The 26,598-nt window shown below is 35.6% G+C and overlaps 2 protein-coding genes across 5 annotated transcripts; one reads left to right on the top strand and one right to left on the bottom strand.

The window, feature by feature from the left end:
* Positions 1–15,120: 15,120 nt before the first annotated feature.
* Positions 15,121–23,392, top strand: LOC140854021 (cryptochrome-1-like). 4 transcript variants are annotated; one of them, XR_012137140.1, is made up of 7 exons: positions 15,121–15,692; positions 16,988–17,206; positions 18,104–18,810; positions 19,003–19,802; positions 20,280–20,336; positions 21,238–22,114; positions 23,191–23,392. XR_012137140.1 is itself a non-coding variant. In XM_073249250.1 (7 exons), the coding sequence occupies exons 1-7, from the start codon at positions 15,356–15,358 to the stop codon at positions 21,422–21,424; spliced, it is 2,202 nt and encodes a 733-aa protein (XP_073105351.1). In that variant the 5' UTR covers positions 15,122–15,355; the 3' UTR covers positions 21,425–22,244. The 4 variants fall into 4 exon arrangements, 3 of the variants coding, with proteins under 3 accessions (XP_073105350.1, XP_073105351.1, XP_073105352.1); XM_073249250.1 differs by lacking the exon at positions 23,191–23,392 and having other exon boundaries at positions 15,122–15,692; positions 21,238–21,311; positions 21,417–22,244; XM_073249249.1 differs by lacking the exon at positions 23,191–23,392 and having other exon boundaries at positions 21,238–22,244.
* LOC140854023 (uncharacterized) lies at positions 20,631–26,399 on the bottom strand. Its single transcript, XM_073249254.1, has 4 exons — positions 25,534–26,399; positions 24,317–24,474; positions 23,833–24,130; positions 20,631–22,126 (listed from the first exon to the last, which is right to left on the bottom strand). The coding sequence occupies exons 3-4, from the start codon at positions 23,947–23,949 to the stop codon at positions 21,692–21,694; spliced, it is 552 nt and encodes a 183-aa protein (XP_073105355.1). The 5' UTR covers positions 23,950–24,130; positions 24,317–24,474; positions 25,534–26,399; the 3' UTR covers positions 20,631–21,691.
* Positions 26,400–26,598: the final 199 nt, after the last annotated feature.

Raw genomic sequence — 26,598 nt, 5'->3', positions numbered from 1 at the left:
AGTTATGCTACCATAGTTCACCCACACACCACAACCCCCACCAACAATCCCCCCCCCACAAAAAAAAAAAAAAAACCCACAATGAAACCTTTATCTGATGGCATGACATGTATATTCAAATAATCAAGCAAAGATATTTGTCTTGCATATATAATAGAATATTGATGCTTGATCCCACCACTATAACAATTGTTGAAGTCCCTTGGAAAAAAAGGAGAAATGGAAATCTCTTAGTCTAAAATATATATGTCAAAGAGAGTGGTTCTGGACGTCAAAGGCGCCCTGATATATTGCCCGTCTCAGTGATGACTGATACCGAGATGAACTGAAATATCAGTTTATATTGGCCAAGGCGGAAGATAGAGGTATTCCAAGTGCATGATTCGCTGTTATTTAAGGGCTGAGATACTGAAGTATCAGCTGATATAATGAAACAAATTAAGTCTATCTTCTTCAACCTTGATTTAATATTTACAACCAAAAACTCATTTAAGATAATAAAAACATATTAATATTCTTAACTCTATATATATATATATATATATTGATGTAAATATGGTAAGCTGTCACCATTTCATTAAGAAAATGATGGGGGAGTTTTATAAAAGAAACAGAGGGTGAGAGCCATTGAGAGAGAAGAAACAAAGGAGATCAGTATTACCAATTAGACAGAATAAGGTCCATCTATCATCCTTGGGCTGAGAAATCCAGCTCAAGAGAAGGATGATCAAAGTACCCAGAAGATAGGTATCTGTTTATAAAAATTCTCTCATTTCTTTCCAACCCGTACTCCGGTCCATATATAGCATGTATATCCAAGACCAACAGGAGGTAATCTTGTCCATGTTCAAAGAAAGATTTGTCTGCAAGCTATGATTATTTCTCTTTCAGGAAATATCAGGAGGCTTGTAATTAACCCATCCTTCTAGATCATAGGTTTAACAACTATGATAAAGAATAAGTAGGGAAGAAACATGCACCTCAAGCAGTTAGAAGAGTTGACCTAGGCTGTCATGTCTAAAGGAGGGGCAAAAGAACGAATTAATAGCAACGATAGCAAGTATTCAAAACCAACATCTTAACAATGACATCACTCACTCAAGCAACATGAGGGCAAGCTTTATACACGTCGATCGTCACAGTCTCTTTGTTAAGTGCAAACGTCTCAGTAATCATACTCCTACGTTGAAAAGAACCATGCATGCCCCATTTTCTTAGCGAGCAGGTGGTGTTGATGCCTTTTCCTACAAGGGATTGACTGCTAAGACCAAAGTTACCACCCTAGTGGTAAAGTTGCACTGCATATCAACACATGTCGCACACGTTAATTTTGGTAATTTCAGGTTTTTGTGTAACGCCTTCGCTAAGTTTTGTTTGTGTAGATAGTTTGATTAAAAGTGGGGTTGGTCTTGGTTGTCCAGTAAGTATGGAAAGCAAGATAGCAATGAAAAGGAAACTTCACTACCTAATCCTCTGCCCCATTTGTTGGATAGAAAATGAAATTTCCTATGTCACTGATCAGTGTAAACAATTAATTTTAAAGACTATATGTGTAAAGAACGTTTAAGACTACATGATACCAGGTGATTTGGTGCCCAGAATTACAAAGTTGGTGACTGATGGATGGAAATGATGGCTGGGAGTAGCAATGCAAGAAAGGGACGTTCTCTGTCTCTATATTTTATTAACCCATCACCAGTTGGTAGTAGGATGATTCAACGACTCTAATGATTCTATACTTGTGTGCCTGAATTGCATCATAAAAATAATAATCCAAGAAAATCTGAAAGATAGTGATCATATTCCTGTTTTTGTACACCAAATATCATTGAGGTGTGGTTGTTGAAGTGTGAGTTTGGACTTGTGGACAATGTTATGGAGTACAAGTATTCTCCCAGTTCTCACATTTATGTTGCTGCAATGAGTTGCTGCTAACCATTAATCTGATTCATATTTCATTGTTATTTGTTAAGAGATTCACCTCTAATCAATAGGCAAAAGAATCGACTGAATTATGGCCATTAACTCTTGAAAAGCTTTATAATTAAGTTCCATGTGAAAGAGGATAGGATTTAATTAATGCTATTTTATTATCCTCCCACTAGTCTCTCTGCTTAAATTATGCGATTTATTTTGGGGCAAATGAATGGGTAAGAAGATTTGTCTTTTGGTCACTTTTGGAACTTAAACCAACATCCAATGACGCACCACACCAAGATGGTACCACCCAACAAACCCCCCTCCCAAACCAACAGCTTTCCAATAAGAGATTGGCTCGCATTCACGTGCAATAACAAATTGAGTAAGCTTCCATTTTTTGAGCGTCTTCTAATTTACATGCTTCCAGCTCCATGATGCTTCATTGATTTGCTATCAACGCATGAACCCATGAAACCATGGACATAGATTAGGAGGGGGAAGGTTGTATCCTTCGTGTGAAGGAATGATTTACCTTCTTTTGCGTGAATCCACTATTGGATTACACAATAATCTCTTTGAGATATCTATGTAGATAGATAAATAGATGAAGTTTGGAGTGCTTTGAGAGTTATGCAATGCACGATGTAATGGTTGATATTGCCAAAAAAAAAAAATTCAATCATTCTTTCATACAACAGCATGAGCCGAATCTATATAAGAGAGAGCCCACAACCTAGCTCACCCACCTCTCTCCATTGCCGTGCATTGTTAGTTCCCTTACGACCAAAGTTTACCATTAGGACTGAAATGTCAAGGACAACTATGACATTTGCGTTGTTCTATAATAATTATTTGGATCAACATGCTGTATTTGAAGAACATATGTTGTATCTTTTGTGCAAATTCAATATTAGATCGCTTGTTGATCACTTTGATATCCATGTAGAGAGATAAATGATGGAGTTTTGGGTAATTCAAGATCTATGTCGTGCATAATCCTATAGTTGATTTGTGTGAAGGGTGCAAAAGGTTCAACCCATATCCGTATTTGAATATCAATTTATGATTATCTTTATCATATTTGTATATTATATTTACTTTTGATTTTTTGTTAAAATATTTTGATGGTATGAGTTTTATTATAGTATATTTCCAGCCTGTTCTGATTATGTGTATACATATAAACAGATGCATATATATATACATGTATGCATGTATGTATGTACGTATGTGTTTGTGTGTGTGTGTATATATATCAATACAAACATGTATATGTGAGAGTGCATGTATTCAATTGTGTGTATTCATGTATGAGTTGGATGATATATTTTAACTCTTTGAAAAAAAGTAAATAATTCAAAAGCAACGATGGACTATCCAAATTCAAGATCAAACTACTAAATATAATTTACATAATGAAGGATATCTATAAATCAAACTTCTTATGTTTTGATAAGTCCTAACCTAATCATCGAATACGTAAAATAGACAATTTTAATAGCATGGTGCTATATTTTTCTTATCATCTAGTCATCAAAATCTAATGAATTCAAATCTATCTATATTTTAAGATGCGTAGATAATGATCCAAAAGGCAAATTTTCATTATATTGTATATTTTATTACACTAGTTAATTGATACCATTTGCACCGGCTTGATAGATAGGTTAAAGAGCACTAAAATAAAGGAATTTTAATTTCTAAATACTTTTGTGATTTAAAATATTTTCAATAGTTTGGATCTTCAATTTGAAGGCCTATCACTTATTTTTAAATAGGTAACTCATTTTACAATTAGGTATGTATATACACATGTATGTATATTACTATATTTGTATTATAATATAAGACTGAGCTATATTTATCTAGGCTCATGAAGTTTTGCAAGTCTACATCCTTCCACCTCTTTGCTCTAAAATACGGCTATGTCACACTAAAGTTGATCAAACACCTGGCCAGACTCTATAGTAGAAGTTAGGCTCAGTATCTATGCTCGGACTTGGGCTAGCCCGAACATCAAGCTTATAATTTTGCCCAATCCCATCCTGATCTTAAAGAGCCAACCCTAGGCTCGCCCATTAGACCGATTTCTCCTTACCATTATTGGCCAAGTGTGAAATAACATCAAACAATATATTTTTGTTAAACAATATAATTTAATTCCCTTAGCTATATAATATATTATTATTTCACTATAATATATAATTAGTTAATATAATTATATATATATATATATATATATATATATATATATATATATATATATATAATTTTGGATTAGGTCGGGCTATTTTTTATTTCTTTCAGAGCCGGTCTAATTTTTAGATCAAGCCTACTTTTTTTTTGCCTAGGCCCGTCACATGGTCCTAATTTTAGTGCCCAGGCCCACTATATTTTGGGGTAGGATGGGCGGGCTACCTAGCCTGTGATCAACCCTATGCCACGTTAGCGGCCAAGGTTTCAACAACAGTATTACACTTGTTATACCGGCAACTATAATGATCTTGAAACCGTCTTGTTATATTATATATGAAGTAATAATCATTACAACATGCTATTTAGCATTATAATGATCTATTATAATATAAATAATTATCATTATTTTTACTTGTATATTTTGTATATAAATACATTTTTAGAAAAATATTTCTTTTTTTTTTTTTTTTTGCATCCAACTTCCCTCCAACAGTGCTTATACATTCCAAAGTTAATTTTTTTTTACCCAATAATAAGTGCATAGGAAAATAATTATATAACACCATTATAACAATCATTACAATAATGATTAAAATTAAATCTCTGATTTTAGATAAATAACGCCTATTATAACCCTTAGAGTGGTCAGGCCTTGCCATTATAATAGCGAAATGCATTATTTAAAACCTTGCTAGTTTATATTAAAGAAAAACTTTACTAACTACAACGTTAAAAAGTATGAGCAGAAGTGAGGAGTGAAATCAATCCGCGACCATCAGTTGCACGCATTAGCTGTTCATGGAAAGATAGTATATTCTATAAACCCATTACAACAATTATTATAATAATAATTATTCTAATATATATATATATATAATATTTAAATTCTACATTTCAGGTGAATAAGGATTATTATGACTGTTGCAATGGTCAATAACAATTCTGACGTTATATTTTTAACAGCAATACATCATAAAAGTACCACGAGATCAACGGGGAATACATACTGTGTCTGACCAACAGCCGAAAAGCAGGCCATTTTGGCATCAACAACCATCAATATACAGTAAAATAAAAACTATACAGGGGGTGACAAAAATAATCCAATTTGATGGAAATGTATCGTATTCAAATTCGATCAAATTTAAAAAATAAAATTTGAACAAATTTAGATTCACATATAGATAAAATTCGATAATTATATTATGAGTATAGATAAGATATGGCTAATGCTATTTTCTATCCAAATCTGTATCCGAATCTAATCCAAATTTGAATAATAGTCGAACCCATATCCAAATATATATGTTTATAATTCTGTTTTGATAATTCTGTTTTAGTTAATAATATGTATAAAATTATTTTGATTATTTATATATTTTATATTGAATTGTAATTCTATTTTTATGTTTGATTTTTATAAATCTGGACTTATAAATTATGTTCTACGTTGAATTAATAATTTTATTTTGATTGATAATATGAATAAAATTATTTTGATTGTTTATTTTTTTAAAATATAGAATAGGTATGGAATGGATATGGATTGGATATGAAAAAATGGATTATCCATGAATATCTCCGAATCTATTGGGTATGAGAATGCATATCTCTTTTCTTATTTGATCGGATATCAAATAAGATTTGGATATAAAATATTAAATTTAAATTTAAAAATAAATAATATAATATTTGATCTAAATTTTATCCATTGTCAACTTTAAAATTATGGGACGTGTAGCATGTGCAGGAAATTGAATTAGGTGACGCTCAAACTAGTACAACGTATGACCTACAAAAGCCTTGATTCATGGATGCTTTGTCAGCAAATGAGCCCAAGTTCGTACGTGGGTCCTGTGCTTGGATCCCACGTTGACGAGCATTACCTCTTGAGGGCAATCATAAGTTGTGGCTGTGGGTCATTCACAAAGAAAAAAAATGTTGCGAATATTGTCCCTTCACAGCTGGTGATTATAGGACAACTCCATCATGCATGGTTGGACAAAGTATACCAACATTCTTGTGCCACATGACATGTTTATCATGGAGATGATTTTTGATACCATGGTTGGGCCCCTGGAGTTATTTGATGCTAAATGTGCTAAAGACTTTGTGATCATATCTAGGCTACTGCTTTTCTTGTGGTGCCAAACATCGTTGTCGGCCGAGATAATATCATGCAGTATATTGTATTGTGAATATTTTCTTATGCACCTGATGGTCTTTCTCAAACAAACACTACATTTTATCTTTTATATTTTTCCTCTCCTTTTTTTATTATCTTTTATAGTCTTCATTTATTGAAGAGGTGTTTGGCTGGGAGGAATTATGGCATGGAATGGGAATGCAAACGGATGATTTTCGTTCCAATTATTTGGTTTGAGAGAATCTCATTCTAATTTTAATTTCGATATGGAATGAGCATAATCTAATCTTCGTAAAATCCAATTCCAACTTTCTCTGGTGAATTTAAATCTCCATTCCAATTTTGATTCTGATCATGAATCCAACACTACGAAGGATATGACGATTCCAATTCCCATTCCAATCTATTTTGATTCCGATTCTGATCATGAACTAAATACTCTCTTAATTTTTTATAATAAATCATGCGCTCAAAGAAGAGAGTTTTTGATATGTGAAATGGCGCTCATGGTCTAAGATGGAAATGGTTGGAATGTTGCAATAGTCATTGACTTCTAGCGCAGTAGAAATCATTATTTCTTCTCTTAGGAAGAAGATGAAGTGTACATAAATGGATAAATAATATTTTTTGCTTTAAGAGGGTGTTTGATTCACAACTACAAATCAGAATGGACTGAAATGAGAATCAAAATAATTATATCCTCCGAAATATTTAGTTCGTGATCGAAATTAGAATTGAAATGAAAATTTGAATCCTTAAAGGGAGTGGGGATTTGGTTTTAAGGGAATTGAGTTAATTCTCATTTTAATTTTGAAATCAAAATAGGATTCCTTTCAATCAAATGGTTGGAATGGGAGTCATCCATTCTAAACCCCAATTCTTCTCAACCAAACATCCTCTAAAATTTTATTTCAATCAATTTTAACAGTATGGAAATTTGACTCCTTCAAATTTCCACTTATCCAAGTAGATTGCAGCAATATAGAATTGATTATTTAGAATATAGAAATATAATTAATATGAAAAATATGTAAAATTGAAACATAGTATTGAATAAATATATAATAATCTAATATATATATATGATATTTATTTAATTATATATATATATATATATATATATATATATATATATATATATATATATATATATATATATATATATATATATATATATATATATATATAGTGTGTGTGTGTGTGAATGTAAAATATTTGGCCAATTTTAAAAAATTGATTGAGTTCGAGCTTTTTCTTTTGAGACAACATAAAGGAATTTCTAGCCCCTTTCTAATTTCAATTTTTCGAAACCATGACACTCGAAGTGTAGTGGAGTAATCTTATGGTTACACCAAGACCCACTCACGTGGACCTCATCTAGTTTAATAAGATAATAAATCTAAAAATAATATAAATGAGATTCCATCCAGACCTTTTATTAGTGTCCAGCTACTAGCTACTTTAACAATTGAATCAGCATGTCAGCAATTTATTGATCTAAAAACTCAACCATTTTATCATGGGTGATACCAAGTTTAAATCACTCAAAATTGGGCAACAATCATTTTAAATAGAGGTTATTTTCCTAACCTGATTTTTGAATTGGCTAATTTTGGTTAGGATATTAGGGAGGCAAAGATAGCGACTGAGCTTTTATTGAAGATTAGAAAAAATTATAGAAAAGAGGAGGGAAGATTTAGAGAAGTTATAATAGCTGGTAGATGGAACAAGATGAAAAAATGAGAAGAAAGAATCAGACATCTTGTATGTCAGCCTTCATGAAGATTTCTAGGGGTATTTCTATCCGTCATCCAAACTCTTTCGAATTCTAATAGAAGATATTGATCATATAATGTATAGTAATTAAAAATATAAAATCCTTTTGAAGCCACAATCACAAGTGATGAATGTTTGTTATGAAAAATTTTGAAATTTCATCTTCCAACACACCCATGTAATAGCTACGAGAAGCATAAGAACAACTCATCATACCTTTTTTAAAATTTTTTTCTGAATCGAGTTGAGACAAAGATAACTAAAAATGGATTGAGGATGTAGTATCTTAAGAATCAATTATGCCACGTTCAAATAGATGAGAAAAATTGACATTAAGAAAAAAAATGGTCTATGGTCTCTAAAGTCTAGTTGCACAACATACATCCACCAAAATTTTTGTCAAATTTCTTTCAAATTAGCTCTCTTGTATTCAATTTTCTTCTCTACACAACCAAAGGAAACATTTCATCTTAATTCATTCAAAGTGACCGTGACAAGAAAACCTAGTAGCTAGGTGAATTGTAACTAAACCAGCGATGACGTAGAAGAAAGTGATCTGATTCTCCAGTTCATTGTCTTTTGATTAAAGAGTTTGGCCACCATACCATTTTTCTTCCGACTTCTCCGATATAGGTCAAAGCATGATCGTCTGAAGTTGTGGTAGGAATATAAATCTTGCTATTAAGTCTTGAAGGCAATTGTCATAACTTCTATTATTATTGATAATAGTGGTCCATACTTTCATTGTCACGGTAACTTGTGAGTTTTGAAAGGCTTTGTCAATGCAACCCTAATTCTACAGCCATTATTTTCCAAAAAAATTGTGATCCTCATCTCCTCTATATAGATTTGTGGGGCGGGGTGGTGGGTGGTGTGTATGGGGGAGCTGCGTGTTTGGCTGTTCACAATTAACCATGTTTTCGAAGCACCATCGAACAAGCCATGCTCCGTGTCTCTCTCAAATTGAGACTCTCTCTTTGTCAAGTGGCAACATCACCCAAGAATTTTTTTTTTTTTTTTTGTAAGTCAAGCAATCAAACTTCGAGCTTTTTGGGGCCAACATGGTATAACCTGTCAAGAAAATGAGGGTGCCAAACCCAAACTTGCAGTTATTGACTCCAAAACAGAATAATTCACAGGACATAGCATTTGCATGAAGTGGTTTATGTCCAACTTTAATTAGGAGAACATAGGGACCTTCTTTAGGGTGACCAAGATTGACCAACTCACTTTGATTTAAGGATGCCAACATGGGCATGCATCTCAAAACAGCTTGCACAAGTATCAATACCAGCAAAAATTAACTCTCTTTAGTTCATGGGTAAGACAGCATGAATTAGAAAACAATCGGATCGATCACTGTTTGATTTTTATAATAAACCAATATATTGTAAAGTATCATTAGTCATTAGTGGCTTGAAGAAATCTGAATGACCGAACAAGATATATTTGAATAGAATGCTAGGCATATGATCGCTATATATATATCCATTAAAAGGTTGTATCCCTGTAATATCTCACAAAAAGTAGTTGGAGAGAATATGGAAGCTATTGATTTGCAACGTTTGGGATATAACATTCATGTCAACAGTGATATATCATATCCTATAATTAATCTCGGGATACTGTGATCAAGGGCCTTTGGATCTCTTTCACTTATTCCTTCGAAGGAATACTTAGAGGAGAAGAGAGAGAAGAGGACCGGAGAGGATGAGGTAGAGTGGCTGGATCAAAGGAGGGAGAGCCCGCTCAGAGTCGACTCTGGATGATGAGGCAGAGAGTCCATATCAGAGGAGAGAGAGTCGGCTCGAAAGAGAAAAGAGGCCTGGGATTTCGATTTAGGGATGAAGGGCTAGGATAAGAGTTGAATTTTAACGATGCTTCATGAGTTATATCAATACTTTTCTTTATTGTAACTTATCGATGCTTTAAAGCATCGTAATATATCGATGCTTATTAAAAGCGTCGGTAAATGCATATGGTATTTGAAATTTTTTGACGCTTCCTCGTAATATTAGCAATATTAAATCGATAAATCCTATTATTCTTATGGTGTTCACTTCACTTCCACTTTTTCCCAACAAAATCCATGCATGGATACATCACGCAAGCCGAATAATGTTTTACAATTTTCTTATTTAATTATCATAATAAGAGGAGCAAGACTTGATATTTCCATCTCTATATTGTTGTTTTCTCCTTTCTCATCTTAAGTGCATGTCCTCTCAAGCTAATTAGGTTTGATGTAGTTGGATTCTTTGCACATGCTATCTGTCTTATGTTATAATGGTTTGGACGTGATAATGATCATACTTTTATCCTGTGTAGAGGATTAACTTGAAAATCATACGGATTTGACACTAACTACACATGTTAGCAGAATTGACACCGACCACATCCATGTAAAAGAATGCAATCCATCTAGAGGTGACTTCTACCATCTTGGAAATCTTAGAATTATCAGACCAATGGCTTTGTTGTTGTCTTCAATATTGCCTACTCTCAACAACTAAAATGATAGGTGAAAAGGTATGCTTTTAAAACGGCATAGAAGAGTAACATACGCATACAAACATTACTGGAAAAAAATTGTAAAAACTAGGATTTTTTAAGTCATCTATCGATGCTTATAAACATCACAAAGATAATATTCTGATGCTACGGAGAGCACCGAAGAAATATCGGCGATATAAATATAGAAATCAAATGCTTGCCATTCACATCATTTTCCTAGCGAGCAATGCTTTTAAACATCACTAACGAACGGCGCCTCGCAAAGTCTAAGTAGGATTCTAATCTGCTGAGGAGCACATCATTAGCAATTATTTTTTCAGTGTCGCTTGTGAATGACGCTTTTAAGTGTTGCTAACGAACAGCTCTTCAATCTGTACACTATCTTGACATGTACTCATCATGATTAGTATGGCAAAGCGAACCATAATTTTTAGTACATGATGCCATGGTTCCATGGCACAATAATTAATATTCCTGTACTTTGTTGCGTTATCCAAACATCAAAAGATACTCTGAGTAGCTATCCGCAAGATGGTATGGCAGTGTAAAGCACAAGATTTTGTCAAGAACATTCATGAACACAGGGACGTGCGCTTCCCTCTTTCTTGTGATCTCTCGAGTCCATCAGCTGGAACTTTACGTGAGTGGGAATAACCTGGACGGACTCCCTTGAGGTAAGACCTCGTGTCTTCGTAGTTTGGCCTGTTTGAGATAAGATGTGACATATGCTGTGCTTTACCGTGTCTTCCATATCCTTACCACGTAGGACGGCACGATGTCAAACTTTTAAACGTATGGCGGCCTTTTTTTATTCTGAAATTACTAAATATCGCAAATCCTTGATAGATTGTAGTAGAAATCTATAACAGTTTTGACCGAATCTAGGCCGCATAAGATATGTTTACATGCAAGGAGTGTTTCTAATATAGCATATCTGCTAACTAAAATTAAAATAAGATTTTTCTTAATAAAAAATAAATAAAATATTTGCTTAAAAAATTATTTTTTTTATATAACTGATAATATTTATAATATTATTTCAATATGTATAATATGTTTATTATATTTTATTTGGAATGCCAAAATAACAAACAATGAAGAAAAGGGGAAAAAGTATACATGTGTTAGCAAGGAGGCCACGTGTGTGGATGGTGGGATCTCCTGTGCATGTAAGTTTTTGACCCGGCTGCTTGTGATGGTTCTTTTTTTTGTTTTGTTTTTTTTTTCCAACATTGTTCTTTTTAGTTGTTTTGCTAATTTAGGATTTATTTTTATTTACCTTTTTTTTTCATTGAATTCTGTAAAATATAGTTACATTCCCTTAATATTTAGGTGCTTATAGCCCTCTGAGTTGGGAGCGAGATGTGCTGTAGCGTGATTGTTTAAGCCATTATTACTGGATTTTATTTTAGAAATGGTTTAATAATGTTCTTATTATAGTAACATTGTGACTATTTCTGGTCTATGGTCATGCGAAACTAGGTCCAATTATCTTGATTTCAACTAGATCTAATGAAGATTAGTTCACAGACTCCACAATCATGCAGGGATCTAAATGAAAAGATCTTGTTGTAACTAGGGATAATAATAAAATAAATAAAAAAATAAAAAAATAAAAACTCATAATATTTATATGATTTGGTTTATTGACCTGCATCTACAAACAGAGATGAAGCAAAAGTTTTGCTATAAAAAATTAGAGATTATGGAATGCAAAATTTTCTTACAAACCTAATCTCCAATACATGGAACCTCTAGACCACTCAATTACTCTTTTTTTTAATATTTATAATAAATATACATAATTGAGCAAATCGATTCGAACTAGAATTGGTGTCCTCCAATAATGAAATTAGCCTAAGAAAAAGATCCCTTTTTTTTATTTTTCTACAGCTTGCAAACTCAAAACATACTCAATACACTTGACCATCTAAGTGAACTAGACTGATTTGTGTCAAAAAGAAATCACCCCCCTTGATCCGCTTCCATCCCAGCCAAGATGCATGAATAATAATTTTGTCAGATCATGCTTTTTTGTATGATATAACTTTTTTAAAAAAGTAGCCATCTTTCACATTTTTTTTCTTTAAAAATCTAAATTGGTCCTAAAATCATGTTGCTCAGTTCTTATGGAATTCAGGATAATGTTTGGATCTAGTAGTGCAACATCTAGGATTGGACGATGTAGATCAGAACCCCATCTGTTAACGTATCAAATTTTTAACAAGATGATGTTTCAAAGCTAGAACATATAGAAAGCATAAAGGTCAAATAGTGTGGCAGCCATCTGGTGGATAATTGCATCCTAAAGACTGCTAAAAGCTAATCTTTCAGGTGACCAAAAAGACCTCACTAGAAACAGGGGACTGATTCCTCCATACCTTTTTTTTTTTTTTTTTCCTCACTCGGGTAAAAGATGATAAAATAATAAAAATACTGCAATAATCCACACAAAAATCGACGGCACTGATTCATTAATCATTACCTGTTTACCAAGTGAACAAGTCACCTTAAATGGCATTACTTGTAAATGTAGGGCTTAATTCAGAGAGAGAGAGAGAGAGAGAGAGAGAGAGAGAGAGGTTACGGGATCAAAATTTCATGGAAAAGTTCCAAAGAAGAATGTGACAATATCAGTCTTTGATGTTTCCATCAACCTCAAAATCCCTATCAATCAACCTAATAAAACTATACAAACCTCAAGTCTTTGTGTGTTGGAGAGACGAGGGAGTGGTCGTTATGGAGAATTTTGTCTATAATCCATCAAGAAAGGGACAAATGAATCGTAGGAGGAGAATTTCCACCACATTGTGGTCCTCATCATGCTCCAAGACAGAAAGAAGGCGTAAAGAAGAATATTAGAGGAGGAGACCAAAAGATAGAAGCTGAAGAGGGTCCCCAAACCCACGTAGAACCTGTTCTCCTTTTCTCTTTCTCAGTTTTTGCATTCCTAAATTATTTTATGCATCACTTCTTAGATGAAAAGGAGAACAACAAAATGTGTTTGCTTGGAGAACGCATTTGCTTTTGCCATGTATAACTTCCAGTGCTTAATTTTAGTTGTTTTGTTGTAAATTATTCATTCTTTTCTTTTTTGGTGTTCCTTTTTTTTTTCTAGACTACTAATGAGTTCTCATGAATTAGGCAGCGCCCTTACCAATTGAAGGCAAAATAAATAAAAAAGATCTTTTAATTTTGAGGGATCTCTTGATGTTTATGGGCTTTTGTGTAGCAAACAAATATCATAGAACTGCAAATAGTACATTTTTTTAAAAAAATATATACTATATTATTGCATTATTTTTATAGTATTACCATTGCATTATACTAAATATAATTCTGTCTCTCCTTTTCTTAATTATTTTTCCATTCTATAATTGGTAGCAAAGTGACTTTTCAAGAATGCACCTTTTAGAATCCAAGCTAAAATGTCCAAGATCCTTCAAATTCCACTTTTGAGAATAAAACTAGAGTGACATTTGTTAAAATGACTGTAAATCTTTGTCCACGGTTGCCATGGGTACGTTATATCTAGCTTTTAAGTTGAATTATCAAAAACAAATCAAATGGAAAGATTTTTAAACATGTAGATACATATAGAATATTAAAGATTGAGGTTTATTCGATCTTTTTTACGATTAGCAACTGTTAAATCGTGTATGATTTATAGCTACGTAGAGAAAGACCTCACAAAGTAAGTCTTGAATTGTAGGGCCAAAGGTTTCCGTCCGATAATATGGGAGAAAGACTTCACAAAGCGAGTCTTGAATTGTGGGACCAAAGGTTTCCCTCTGAATGATATGGGCACAGGGATGCTAATAAATTAAGAAGCAGAAAAAATCTTAGTCCATCATTGCAACATGAAGATAGAAAGAAAATAAAACAAGAAAAATAAAGGGAGATTGAATTCCCACCTCAACCATTCAATCACCTACTGGGGGTGAGTAAAATTCGAGAAAATTTTATATATAAAAAGGAAAATTATTAGAACCATGTAAGCAATCCAATTGGTGAATTGTAGATAGAATCTCTTATGATCATTAGAGCAGGTCGAGAGATAATATATCCAGATCTGTATTATGAAAGAGTAGTTAGGCTAATGTAACTGCTGATCCTTTTTTTTCTTTTTCTTTTTTTTTTTTGGATTGAATGGGAGGTTGTGCCACCCTTTGTTTTATTAAATAAGAACTGATCAAATGTTTGCATCTTGTGTATATAAAAGTTATACGCAATTTAACCCAATATAAGTAGGCAACCAAAAATTAGCCTTATTCAGAGAATTTAAATAATCCATTTGCAAAGGGATAGTTAAGGATAAGCATAGATCATGATGCTACCAACTATACTTCCAAAATTTCAAGAAAAAGACAATAAATATTTGTCGAGGCAGGGCTGCTAAGATTATCCTCCCAATTTCAAGAGGTATTTCTGAGAGATGGGATAAATCTTTTTAGTTGCTGAGAAGAGAGAACAAAGACAACTGGGAAGAAAGCAACATGATAATGAAAGAAAAACCACTCATCCAACCAGAACCAAAAAAGAAAAAAAGAAAAGAAAAGAAAAATCAAAACCAATCATCCCAATCCCCACATCCATTTGGCTGAAGCCTTCCCCCACCAGAAAAGAAAGAGAGAGGGGGGAAAAAAAGGAAAAAGGAGAAGAACCATCACAGCCAAGCAGCCTTTTGCTACCTGCAGCCCCCACTTCCCCTGCAGCATGGTGCAAGTTGTAACATGATCTGATCTTCCACTACTCCCATTTTGTTGGGAGGAAGAAAGAAGGCATACAGAGACACACCATAGAATGATGCATGGTGGTGTTGGTAACAGCAGCAGCAGCAACAGGAGCATAGTATGGTTCAGAAGGGATCTGAGGGTGGAGGACAACCCAGCACTAGCAGCTGGGGTGAGGTTTGGGGAGGTGGTGGCAGTGTTCATCTGGGCCCCTGAGGAGGAGGGTCCCTACTTCCCTGGGAGGGTGTCAAGGTGGTGGCTCAGCCAGAGCCTCCTCCACCTGGACTCCTCCCTCAGGAACCTTGGCACCTCCCTCATCACCAAGAGGTCTTTTGACACTGCCTCCACCCTCCTAGAGATTGTCCACTCCACTGGTGCCACCAATCTCTTCTTCAACCACCTCTATGGTTAGTTTATCTCTCTGCCCCCCTCTCTCTCTCTCCTTTCCTTTGGTCATAGTAGGTAGGTAGCTGTCTGCTTGCTTATCAGTTTGGTATCATAATTGGATGGACTGTATTCTTGTATGGGGGGGTTGTGAATTTAGTTATTTCTTTGTAACAATTAATTTATCTGTACTTTATCTGTATCTTTTTTCAATTTAACATTTCTTTTTTGAAAAAATGTTTCTAGTTAGCTAAACTTGGCTGCATCATGATTTTCCACTTTATTCTGGTGTTTTGATTGGCCTTGATTCTTTATCCAATTAATTCAGAGTGATCCGATTTTTTTCTTAGAAAAAAAATGATGTGTCCTGGGGTTCCTGTTATGATAATTCTCCCATGGTTGCATATGATGTTTCTGATAGATTTGATTTTTGGAAATTTTGATGTAGATTTCATCTGTGAGTTCACTAATGCCCCACTTTTTCTTTTGCACTTGTTCATTTGCACACCTGTTATTATTGTTATTATTTTTGGAGAAAATCTGTTCTGTTATTCAATTCCCATCGCTTACCATATATGGAGCGGGTTCCCTTTTTATTAAGAATTTTTAAGGAGTGTGGCAGTTGATACCTTATTGAATTATTAAATACTACTTTTCTGATCTCAGAAAGAAAATTGCACATCTTGCTCATGGTTTTCTTCTCATCTTTATTCTTAATACCAGTTTCCTGGGCCTTCTCTTCTTTATCATCTTTCGGAAGATGTGTTCTCTCTCTTTTTTTTTTCGGGTCAGGGAAGATGTGCTCTTTACTGTATAATCATCTGGCTGTGCAAAGTTTGAGTCAGATGCATAAGATTCAAAAAATAGGAATGGTGGATCTTTTCCTGCATCCATAACAGGATTCGATTTACTTTTACCTTTGATCCATTTCCTCTTTTTCTGATCAGAACCGAAACAATTATGCTTTCTTTTCTGTTCCTCTTGTGAGTTTTGAATTCACTGTGGTATTTCAAGATTAAAACTACTGTCTTTCTTCTGACTGTTTGGGCATTGTTTTGTTTTGTCCATTTTATTTCTTGGTTTATACCAGAGAATTTGATGATCAGGCACTTCAAGAAAAGCATTTTCATAAGTTACAGCATGCAAAGCATTCTTATAAATTACAGGATACAAAAACCATCTTTAGATTTCTCATGTCCACTTTGCATCAGACTTGTGATGCACTGCTACTAAGTGATAAAAATGGACAGGCTACAGTTGCACAGATCTTGAATATTTAGTTATGGGCATCTAACTATCCTTGTTGGGTTTTCTCCAGATCCTCTGTCTCTTGTCAGGGACCATCGTTTGAAAGAACTTCTGACGGCTCGAGGCATAACGGTCCGTTCATTCAACGCGGATTTGCTCTATGAACCATGGGAAGTTTATGATGACAATGGCAGACCCTTCACAACTTTTGCACCTTTCTGGAATAAATGCCTTAGCATGCCTTATGATCCAGCAGCACCATTACTTCCACCCAAAAGAATAACAACAGGTATGACCTGTGTTTATGAGATTGCACTTTTCCATTGCTGATTGATCTATTGCAACCAAGGTCATCCTTAAGTTGAACCTAGAACATTTCGTAGTGTCACCTGCAGTCGCTGCTTTGGTAAATGTTTGATGTTATGGTGGCAGATCCATCATGCTCATGTAAATAGACTGTGGATCATTTGATGGGGTGCTGCTAAGCAGTAGTACCCACTTACGTGAACAAGTAGTTGGTCAGTTGGTTGCATGCTTCTATATATGGTCAAAAGGAGCAACCCAGAGCATGAGGCTCCAGCCACTAGAGGGTTTAAGAAGGGTTAGATATATGCAGCTTTATCCCCATGCGCGTAGGGGCAGCTTTCATGTTTGAACCCGTGATACCCAAGTCACAATTAAACAACCTTACTGTCGCACCAAGGCCCACTCTCTCTTCTGTATGTGCTCAATCAATCTAAAAATTTTCTTAAGATCACTTCAACATCAAGCAATTGTGCTTCCAAATGATTTAACAGTGTGAGTTGTTACTGCAAATTGATATGATGCTGAGTATGCCTTTCAGACATTTTATATCAGAATTATAACCATAAATGTAATTGTCTTATCTGATATAGGTTTACTTTGCAATATAAAGGAATTTTGAAGTTAATGAACATGCTGCTTATTTATCATGGACTTGTGTGCACTTTAATTTCACCTTCTTAGCCATCCTATTAGTTTTAAGCTGAAATATAACCTGCATCTTGGAGGACCTGGATATTCTTTACCTAAAGAATTGCATATATAGGTTTTTACTAGTTCTTTTTCATTCTGAATGTGATATCAAAATTAAAAACAGGCCATTGAGATAGTTTTTTGATAAAAAGAATCCTTTCTCAAGTGCTCTCTTACTCTGTTTTATCAGGTGATGTATCAATGTGCCCCTCAGAAACTCTGGTCTTTGAGGACGAGTCTGAGAAAGGAAGCAATGCTCTTCTTGCTCGAGCATGGTCACCAGGATGGCGTAATGCTGATAAGTCCCTGACTGCGTTTGTTAATGGGCCACTCATTGAGTACTCTATCAATAGGAAGAAAGCAGACGCTGCGACTACATCTCTTCTTTCTCCTCATCTACACTTTGGGGAGCTAAGTGTCCGCAAAGTCTTTCACCTTGTCCGCATGAAGCAACTTGTGTGGACTAATGAGGGAAACAAAGCAGGTGAAGAGAGTTGCAACTTGTTTCTCAGATCTGTCGGTCTTCGCGAGTACTCCAGATACTTGAGTTTCAACCACCCATGCAGTCATGAAAGGCCTCTTTTATCTCACCTTAGGTTCTTTCCTTGGGTGATCGATGAGGGTCATTTTAAAGCTTGGAGACAAGGTAGAACAGGCTATCCTCTGGTAGATGCTGGTATGAGAGAGCTTTGGGCAACTGGCTGGCTGCATGACAGGATACGTGTGGTGGTATCCAGTTTCTTTGTGAAGGTCCTGCAACTTCCTTGGAGGTGGGGGATGAAGTATTTCTGGGATACACTATTAGATGCTGATCTTGAAAGCGATGCCCTTGGCTGGCAGTATATTTCTGGGACTCTTCCCGATGGTCGCGAGTTGGATCGCATTGATAACCCTCAGGTATGGCTTTTTCCAGTAGCTTAATTTTAACAGGCTGACACCATTCTATTAAGTTATATTTGATGTAATTATGTCATATGTTCTATATCATATAATCAGACAACATCTTTATACATTTTAACTCAAGTATGCCATATGTTATCAATCCCCTTGATGTCTTCCTTCTTTGAAATCTACTGCTGGAATCTACAGTTTGAAGGATACAAATTCGATCCAAACGGGGAATATGTGCGCCGCTGGCTTCCTGAGCTGGTCAGGTTGCCAACTGAATGGATACACCACCCATGGGATGCACCTGAACCTGTGTTACAAGCTGCAGGAATTGAACTGGGTTCCAATTACCCTCTTCCCATTGTAGAAATAGCTGCAGCTAAAGCCAGACTGCAAGAAGCTCTCGCAGAGATGTGGCAACTTGAAGCTGCATCAAGAGCTGCAATAGAGAATGGAACAGAAGAAGGCCTTGGCGACTCCTCAGAGCTGCCGCTGATTGATTTTCCTGAAGAAATGCAATTGGAAGTGCACCTTGAACCATTAAGGATTACTAATAATTCCCCAGCTGTAGACAGGAGACATGCAGATCAGATGGTTCCTAGCATGACTTCTTCAATAGTTAGAGTTGAGGAAGAGGAAGTTTCTACAGATGTAGGAAACAATGCTGGAGATAGCAGACAGGAAGTGCCATCAAATGTAAATTTCGATGCGGAGCCTGAAAGAGAAGAAATCAATGGAGGTGGCCTTCGAACGGCGAGGGATAATGTTGTTCAACATTTTAGTCCAGCCAGGCTGCAGATACCTGCGCAGTCCACGGCGGATTCGTCGAGTAGCTGGACAGAAAGAGATGGTGGTGTGGTTCCAGTTTGGTCCCCTCCAACAGCATCCGGCCGTTCGGAGCAATTTGTGGCTGATGATACTGGCATTGCGAGCAGCAGCTATTTGCAGAGGCATCCTCAATCTCACCAACTGATAAATTGGAGGCAGCTTTCACAGACTATGTGAGTTTATATATTTTTTTTCTTTTTTTCATAAAATAAGTGTAATAATTTTGTAGTACATCACTGTATAACTAGGGGGACTTCCATATAGTTAAGGAAAGTAGTTCACAAAATTCAGTTTTATGATTGAAAAAGTGCTAGAAGTCTCTTGCTTTCACATATACCCATTCCTCTAGCTTTTGTATAACAAATATAAAATGACTTGTTTTTTGATGAATAAGATAACATGTCTTTGATAACCTAAACTAGCAGAATTTTTCACATAATGATCTCATTTTGGGGCAAGTGGATCACTTATCATAAAGAGGATGAGCTTCAAGAGAACGATTAAGAGTTCTGTTTGATACGAAGCATTCTTTTTATATTCTTATTGTTTTTCGTTAAGGAAAAATGTACTTTATATTTTTGTCTTTGAATTACACTAAGCAGATTCCTCTAGGTCACTAAATGGTACTTCTTATTTCTGTGGTGAATAAGCTTGCATGACAGGACAAGAACTTGGGAGTTGGAGAATGCGGTGCCGAATGCTATTGGGTAATCCATAAACTCCATAATAGAAGATAACTCATGCAAATTAGTTGGTCTTCTCTCTTTGTAGCTTTATCTACATATAAGCATCATACTTTCTGAATGTTAATTTGAGCAGGCAATCAAAATCTCTGCTTCTGCTGTGCCATATAGTTTGTTGCATAATAATTCATAAGAGGACTGTATTATTCATCAGATCACCTGAATTTTCTAATAAATTCATGTGCACGTCTCTCTAAACGGCTCCAGACTGAACCTGAAGTTGGATATTTTTTTCTCCTTTGTTTTTGGGGGGGGGCGGGGGGGGGGGGGGATTGCTATGTGATGAAAGCGTTCCAAATCCCAGTTGTGACAACAAAGCACAGATTACAGCCTCAAAACCCCCTTTTTAAAAAAATATATATATTTTAATCCATGAAAGATATGGAGCAAATAAGACAGATCCAGAGCCTTCGTCACAAACATCCACCATACTCCAAAAGGTAGTCATTTACTCATTTACCTTCGAAAAATCTTGATCTGAAAAGACCCTGCTCTTTTCCCTGATAAAAATTGCGGCTGCATTGAACAGAATCAAGATGGTTTTTCCACAACATACAGATCTGCAATCATAGGATTGCATATAAAGGAAAAGGCCTCTCCTAATACAATCTAGCAGGGAAAATAAGAGCAAAAACCAGCCAGTCTACAATTTTTCTAATTTCAAACATATGCAACAAAGAAAATTTGCAGGAAGCAAGAGAAACCAGCATGTAGTCATACATGATTTGAGTTGACTTCTCCGTCTCTGCTGCTTCCTCAGAGATGGTGGTGGTCTGACAACAATGCTTTTTCTTCCATTGTTTGTCAATTTTCCTTGAAAGTATCTTGTTGATTCCCTGTTCAATCTCCCTGTCTCTTTTAACAGTCAGCATGCGAGCAATCTTGGTTCTACACAGGATTCAACTTTGGGCTTGTCATTGTCATGTTCTGATTCACCGGGTATGCAAGGACACAATTGTTAACTTCTTGCTGATAGTTCTGCACGTAATATCAACATTGTTCCAACTTATCTAAGTTTCAGTTACGGTATGATAAATATATCAGCCAAATGAAGAGGTACATAAGAAAGAAGCTTTTGGAGGAGCAAATGGAAATCTTTTGCGATCGCTTCTCCTAACGAGCCAACTGCCTTCTATTCCAAGAGCTCCTCGGTCACATGAATTTCGACGACATGGACATGGTCCTCCCCCCGGCTTTCTCTTGCGCCCACTAGAGATTGTTGGTCAGGGCTTCGGAGGAATCAAAGTCTTCGCTGCCCTCCACGTTTATTTGATGACTATTGCTGCTTGGATGGGTCGTCAAGCTGCCAATGCCACTGCTTAAGTTTGTAGTCGAGCCGCCGCTGCTTGGATTAATGGTCTGGGCGGCTTTGGAGTCTTTGGACTGTTAATAGGGGACGACTTGGCTCGAAGCTTTGAGGCAGGGGAGATGGTGCAAGTGATGGCCTTCACGGCTCCACGGCGGAGGAAAGAGGCAGGGTGGCGCGGGCGGAGTTGCCGCCGATGGCAAAGGGTGAGGGTCTGGGAGAGGCTGCGGTGGAAGTGGTTGGAGGAGGAGGCAGACATGTGGGACGGGTAGTCAAGGAGGCCGGAGAAGATGCCACCAGCGGCACAGTCGGCGAGGGGGTCCAACATGAAGCCGATCGGGTCAGACATGAAGCCCTGATCAGAGGCAAGGGGGCCATGGTCGGCGGCGAGGGGGCCGAAGAGAGGACCTGAGAAGCGGGTGGTAATTTGTTCTGGGTGGGGTGCCTCCTGCTAGGTCGTGATAATTTAGTTATTTCATATTTTTTTTAAATAATTTTAGTAACACCGTCCCATCTCAAAGTTGTTGTTGCGGTTGCGGAGGGTATTCATATTGATTGTGAGTTAGGAGGAACGTATATTTATAAAAAAAAAAATAATTTATATAAAATATTTTTAAAAAATAAAATTATAAAATTAATGAGTAAAAATAGATAACATCTCACTGACAGATTAAATTTTTATCCGTAATAATGATAGAATTCTATTGTCCATAGATCAAAACGGATAATATCTGAATCGAACAATAGGTATAAATATAAATTTTTTATTTTATAAATATAATAAATAAAAATATTAAATATTTTTATTATTTATTTTAAATAAATTAATAAAAATAAAATTGATGTCAGTCTGAGATACAACGATGGTTTTTAGTTTCATTAAATGCATGATGAGTGTGTATATATTTATGTATACGTGTGCCATATACATGCTTCCTTGTGGTCAAGAATTTAGCATATAGGCCGTAGATGTTTTTCATTCAAGTTGATGCAAATTAATTCACCCAATAAGGATAAAGATAATATTTTTTAAGTAAATCCTCTATATGAATAGAAAGATTAATATATAAATGATAACTTATTTGCAGATATATAGTGAAAAAAGTCAAGTATTGGCGACAATTCTCATCTGTAAAATAGCATGATAGCATAATCACTAACAAATAACCATTGATATTTCTATCCTAATATATAAAAATGGTACATTAAATATTACCATCATCGTTTTTATTCACAGACAAGGAACATCTCGCTTCTCCTTGTCACTCTCACTCCATTCACTTTGAATCCCAACTCAAATTCCAGATTGGCATAAATTGTTTCTAATGTTTAGTCCAAGTATGCCAAACTGAGGAGCTTTCAAGTTCAAAGCTTGGGAGAGTTTTAACAGATATTTAACCCTGGGTAAATCCACCTGGTGGGTATTCTTCCTTCACTTAAAATGAAAATGTTTATTTTAATATGTATAGCATCTTGTGTGTGTATATGTGGTAAAGGGTCGTCTCTGTGCAGGTCTGCGACGATGCACATGCACACCGGTGGCAAAGACTTGAAGGTGGCGGGCAAAGGTCTCTTAAATTTGTCTTAATTTTAAGAAAAATATTGTCATAAATTTGTTGCTCTTAATGTATATTTGGCATTGGCTGATGCTTTTTAAAATATGGTCTGTCAAAAGTAACATTAAATTCTTAATTATAAGATATTTTTTTAAGCATTTGATATTTGCCAATAGCATTTGTATAGTTATATTTTATGGATGTGCTAATCATATTTGAAAAATATGAAGCGATCTAAAAGAAAGAAAGAAGCTAAAAGCTAATTATTTCAGGTTCCTACTAAAGCATTCTTTTATTTTTTATTTCTTATAGAAGCATTTATCAAATAATATTAGCAAATAAGTACATTTTTTTAAGAGTACTTTTCTTTTGCTTTAAAAGTCATAAAAGGACTTTTGCCCTTCTAGATGACCAAGATCACTTATTCGACCAATAATTCAATCCCTCAATAATATTAAATCCACAGGCAGATTAGAGAGAGAAAGAAAATCAATACTTTCATTTTGTCTTATCCCATATATATACTATCAAATTTGCTGAACTATTCTGAATTTTGAGGTGTTAGAAACATTGGCGCAAAACAGCTTACCAAACATACCTCAACTTGCAAGCAGGATTGAAGAGCCCAGAATACAGGACTGAGCTGTCTAATTCCAGATGAAACCCCTCGATTCCACGTCCAGGAGATGATAGATTCTGCGGGTTTAATTTTCATTTTTCACATTTTTTTTGTAGAAAAGTGGAAAAGCTCCTGTTTCCACAAGTTCCTCGAAATCGATTAAACATTTTTTTTCATAACCATTGCCAGAAAATTGGGTTTTGCTGGAAAACTATATTTACCATTCTAAGCTGTTTCTTCAGGCTATAGCAACCAAAGACCCCAAGTGGTTGTCTAGCTGTCGGGTTTTAACTCATCATGTCAACCCCCCACACACCCACCACCACCACACACACACACACGCAAAAAAAAAGTTAGCACAAAACCTAAAATAAGTGAACATCATCAAAATGCTTGGTTGTTCTTCATCAAACCTGTTCTGGAAAAACAAAAAAAGTAATAAAACACAAATTTTTCCTCTCACCTGAAACCTATTTACAAAAGATCAGACTTCATCCAATTCCTGTTAATAAGACCGTGAGGCGATCAAACAACCACTGTGTGTGCAAAACCCAAACCACCAACCACTGCAAGCTTTGGTCAAGCATTACTGGACCATTATACGATCAGCCCCTGCCCAACCTGATTAGACATGGACAAAGACAGCAAAGGAGGGGTTCATGAATATATATCGATCTCAAACCAAACTCAAACCGGATCAACTGGATGTAATGGCTCAAATATGAGATGATATACATTATGCAAAAAATGCAAACATCCATGATGCCTACAACTCCGTTTTGTGCACTTAATTTCGTGTCAATAATACAACTCCATCCACAAAAATTGACAGAACCATATAAGGTAAACTCCAATTTAACAAGATACAAAAATAATATGACCAATATTAGTTAGCTTTAATTGAAACAAGTAACAGTAATTAAAATTCATATCTTCATGGAAGGGGTGTGCATTCGAAGAAAAGGTGCAGCCTTATGATATAAGAGCCATAAAAAGGCCTCAGCTTAGCCATGATACCAGTACTACTAGTGCCACCTAATAAATTTTGATAAAAATTGGTAACAGCAGCACTCGTGCACAAGCAGATGGACATCACGAAAGACTATCTCCTACAGACATCTGATTCCACCAAGGCTCGTCTGCCTAGATTCGATAGGTACTATAAATCCATTATTTTTGCACCCATCCATGCCTCAAACACCTTGAGAGAATGCATGATCACACCAATAGACTTCAGATGATGCAGTAAAATTAGAGACACCAACAAGTTGATGACACAAGCTCAAATTGCACCGGGCACACTCACTACACCTTCTGTTCAATCTTGCAAAATACTAGTAGATTTTAATATATGAATATTATATAATAAAAGGCAATTAACCAACACTTCACACACTGCAGTTCAAGTTTCTTCCATTGTACAAGAAAAGAATGACAATATTTAATGTTAACAATGTCCATTCAGCATTTCAAGATTATTCCAACCAAATAAACAATTGCCATTGGTATGAAAAAAGTTCAGCTAGCGTGAAACCCATTGCAGACAGCAGTGTTCATTCATATGCTCAAATACAATATAGCAGACAAATTAACCTGCGATGACCACAGTCAATGGTGTAGAATCATGTGGAAGATCGGTAATAAACTATACAAAATATGCATAAAAATAAATTACCATACCAATGGACAAAAATCTGATGGGGATGATAGCCATCCACCAATACCAACAGCAAAAACGAGCCAATAACCAACTTGATCTCCACAGCTACGAGGGCAGCAATAGTCTCACACAACCAACTTGTAATATCCACCAGACGTTCCAACCGCTCAGTTCACAGCTACAGCCACAGGCTGCATCATCACATGTTGTAAACATGGTGAAATTTGAATTAAATTCCTAGAATTTCATTTATCACTATGGTGACAAGGAAATGTCTGACCAACAATCCGACTTAGCTTGTTCTGACCAAATGGCCCTAGGGAACAGATTTGCATTTCTTCCAATCATGCCAATGGTGTATGCCCTAAAGCTAAATATCAGCACACCAAATCTATCATTCACGTTAACAAACATTATTGCAATATGCTTGATTTAGAAGGTCTAATATTATGTTTACCACTCAACATAGCATCAGGCCAATTTACCACTTAAATATGAAAAGAATTGAACAGCAACCCTAGCAAATCGAGAACCAACTCAGAGAAATTGCACTTTATGCATGGTTGGGAGAAACACATATCAGTTCTGATACTCTTGTTAAGGGTCTGTCTGTGCACAACATGTGGATGATGAATGAACAGTAAAAAGCTAGCTGCCCCCAACAGCTATTGGTACATAACCTTTTTAAAGTACACATGCAGAAGAAGATGTTAAATGCTGATAATATAAACAACATCATGTGCCAGTGCTACAGCAACTGATATGGTCATCACAGCTAGCACTACTCCTTTCAGTGCCCACAAATGGGAAATACAGAAGATAAGATCAATATCAGAATGTAAACGAAAAAAATGACAAGAGTCTGGAACAAAGAACTAAACGTAGTTCTTACCAGTCATGAGACAATCTAAGTATATTAGAGAACTGGTATCAGTCCAGGGCTCGTTTCTAGAATGTTGGTCAGCAAAATATCACTATCAGCATAACTATCACCATCATCATGGAGTACAAACAACATCGTCACCACCATCAGCATCATCACCAACATCATCATCAAGAACAAAGAACATCGGCTACAACATCAT

The sequence above is a fragment of the Elaeis guineensis genome, chromosome 15 (genome assembly GCF_000442705.2).
Source record: "Elaeis guineensis isolate ETL-2024a chromosome 15, EG11, whole genome shotgun sequence".
In the NCBI taxonomy this organism is placed as follows: Eukaryota; Viridiplantae; Streptophyta; class Magnoliopsida; order Arecales; family Arecaceae; genus Elaeis; species Elaeis guineensis.
This window is presented reverse-complemented; position numbering and strand designations above follow the sequence as displayed.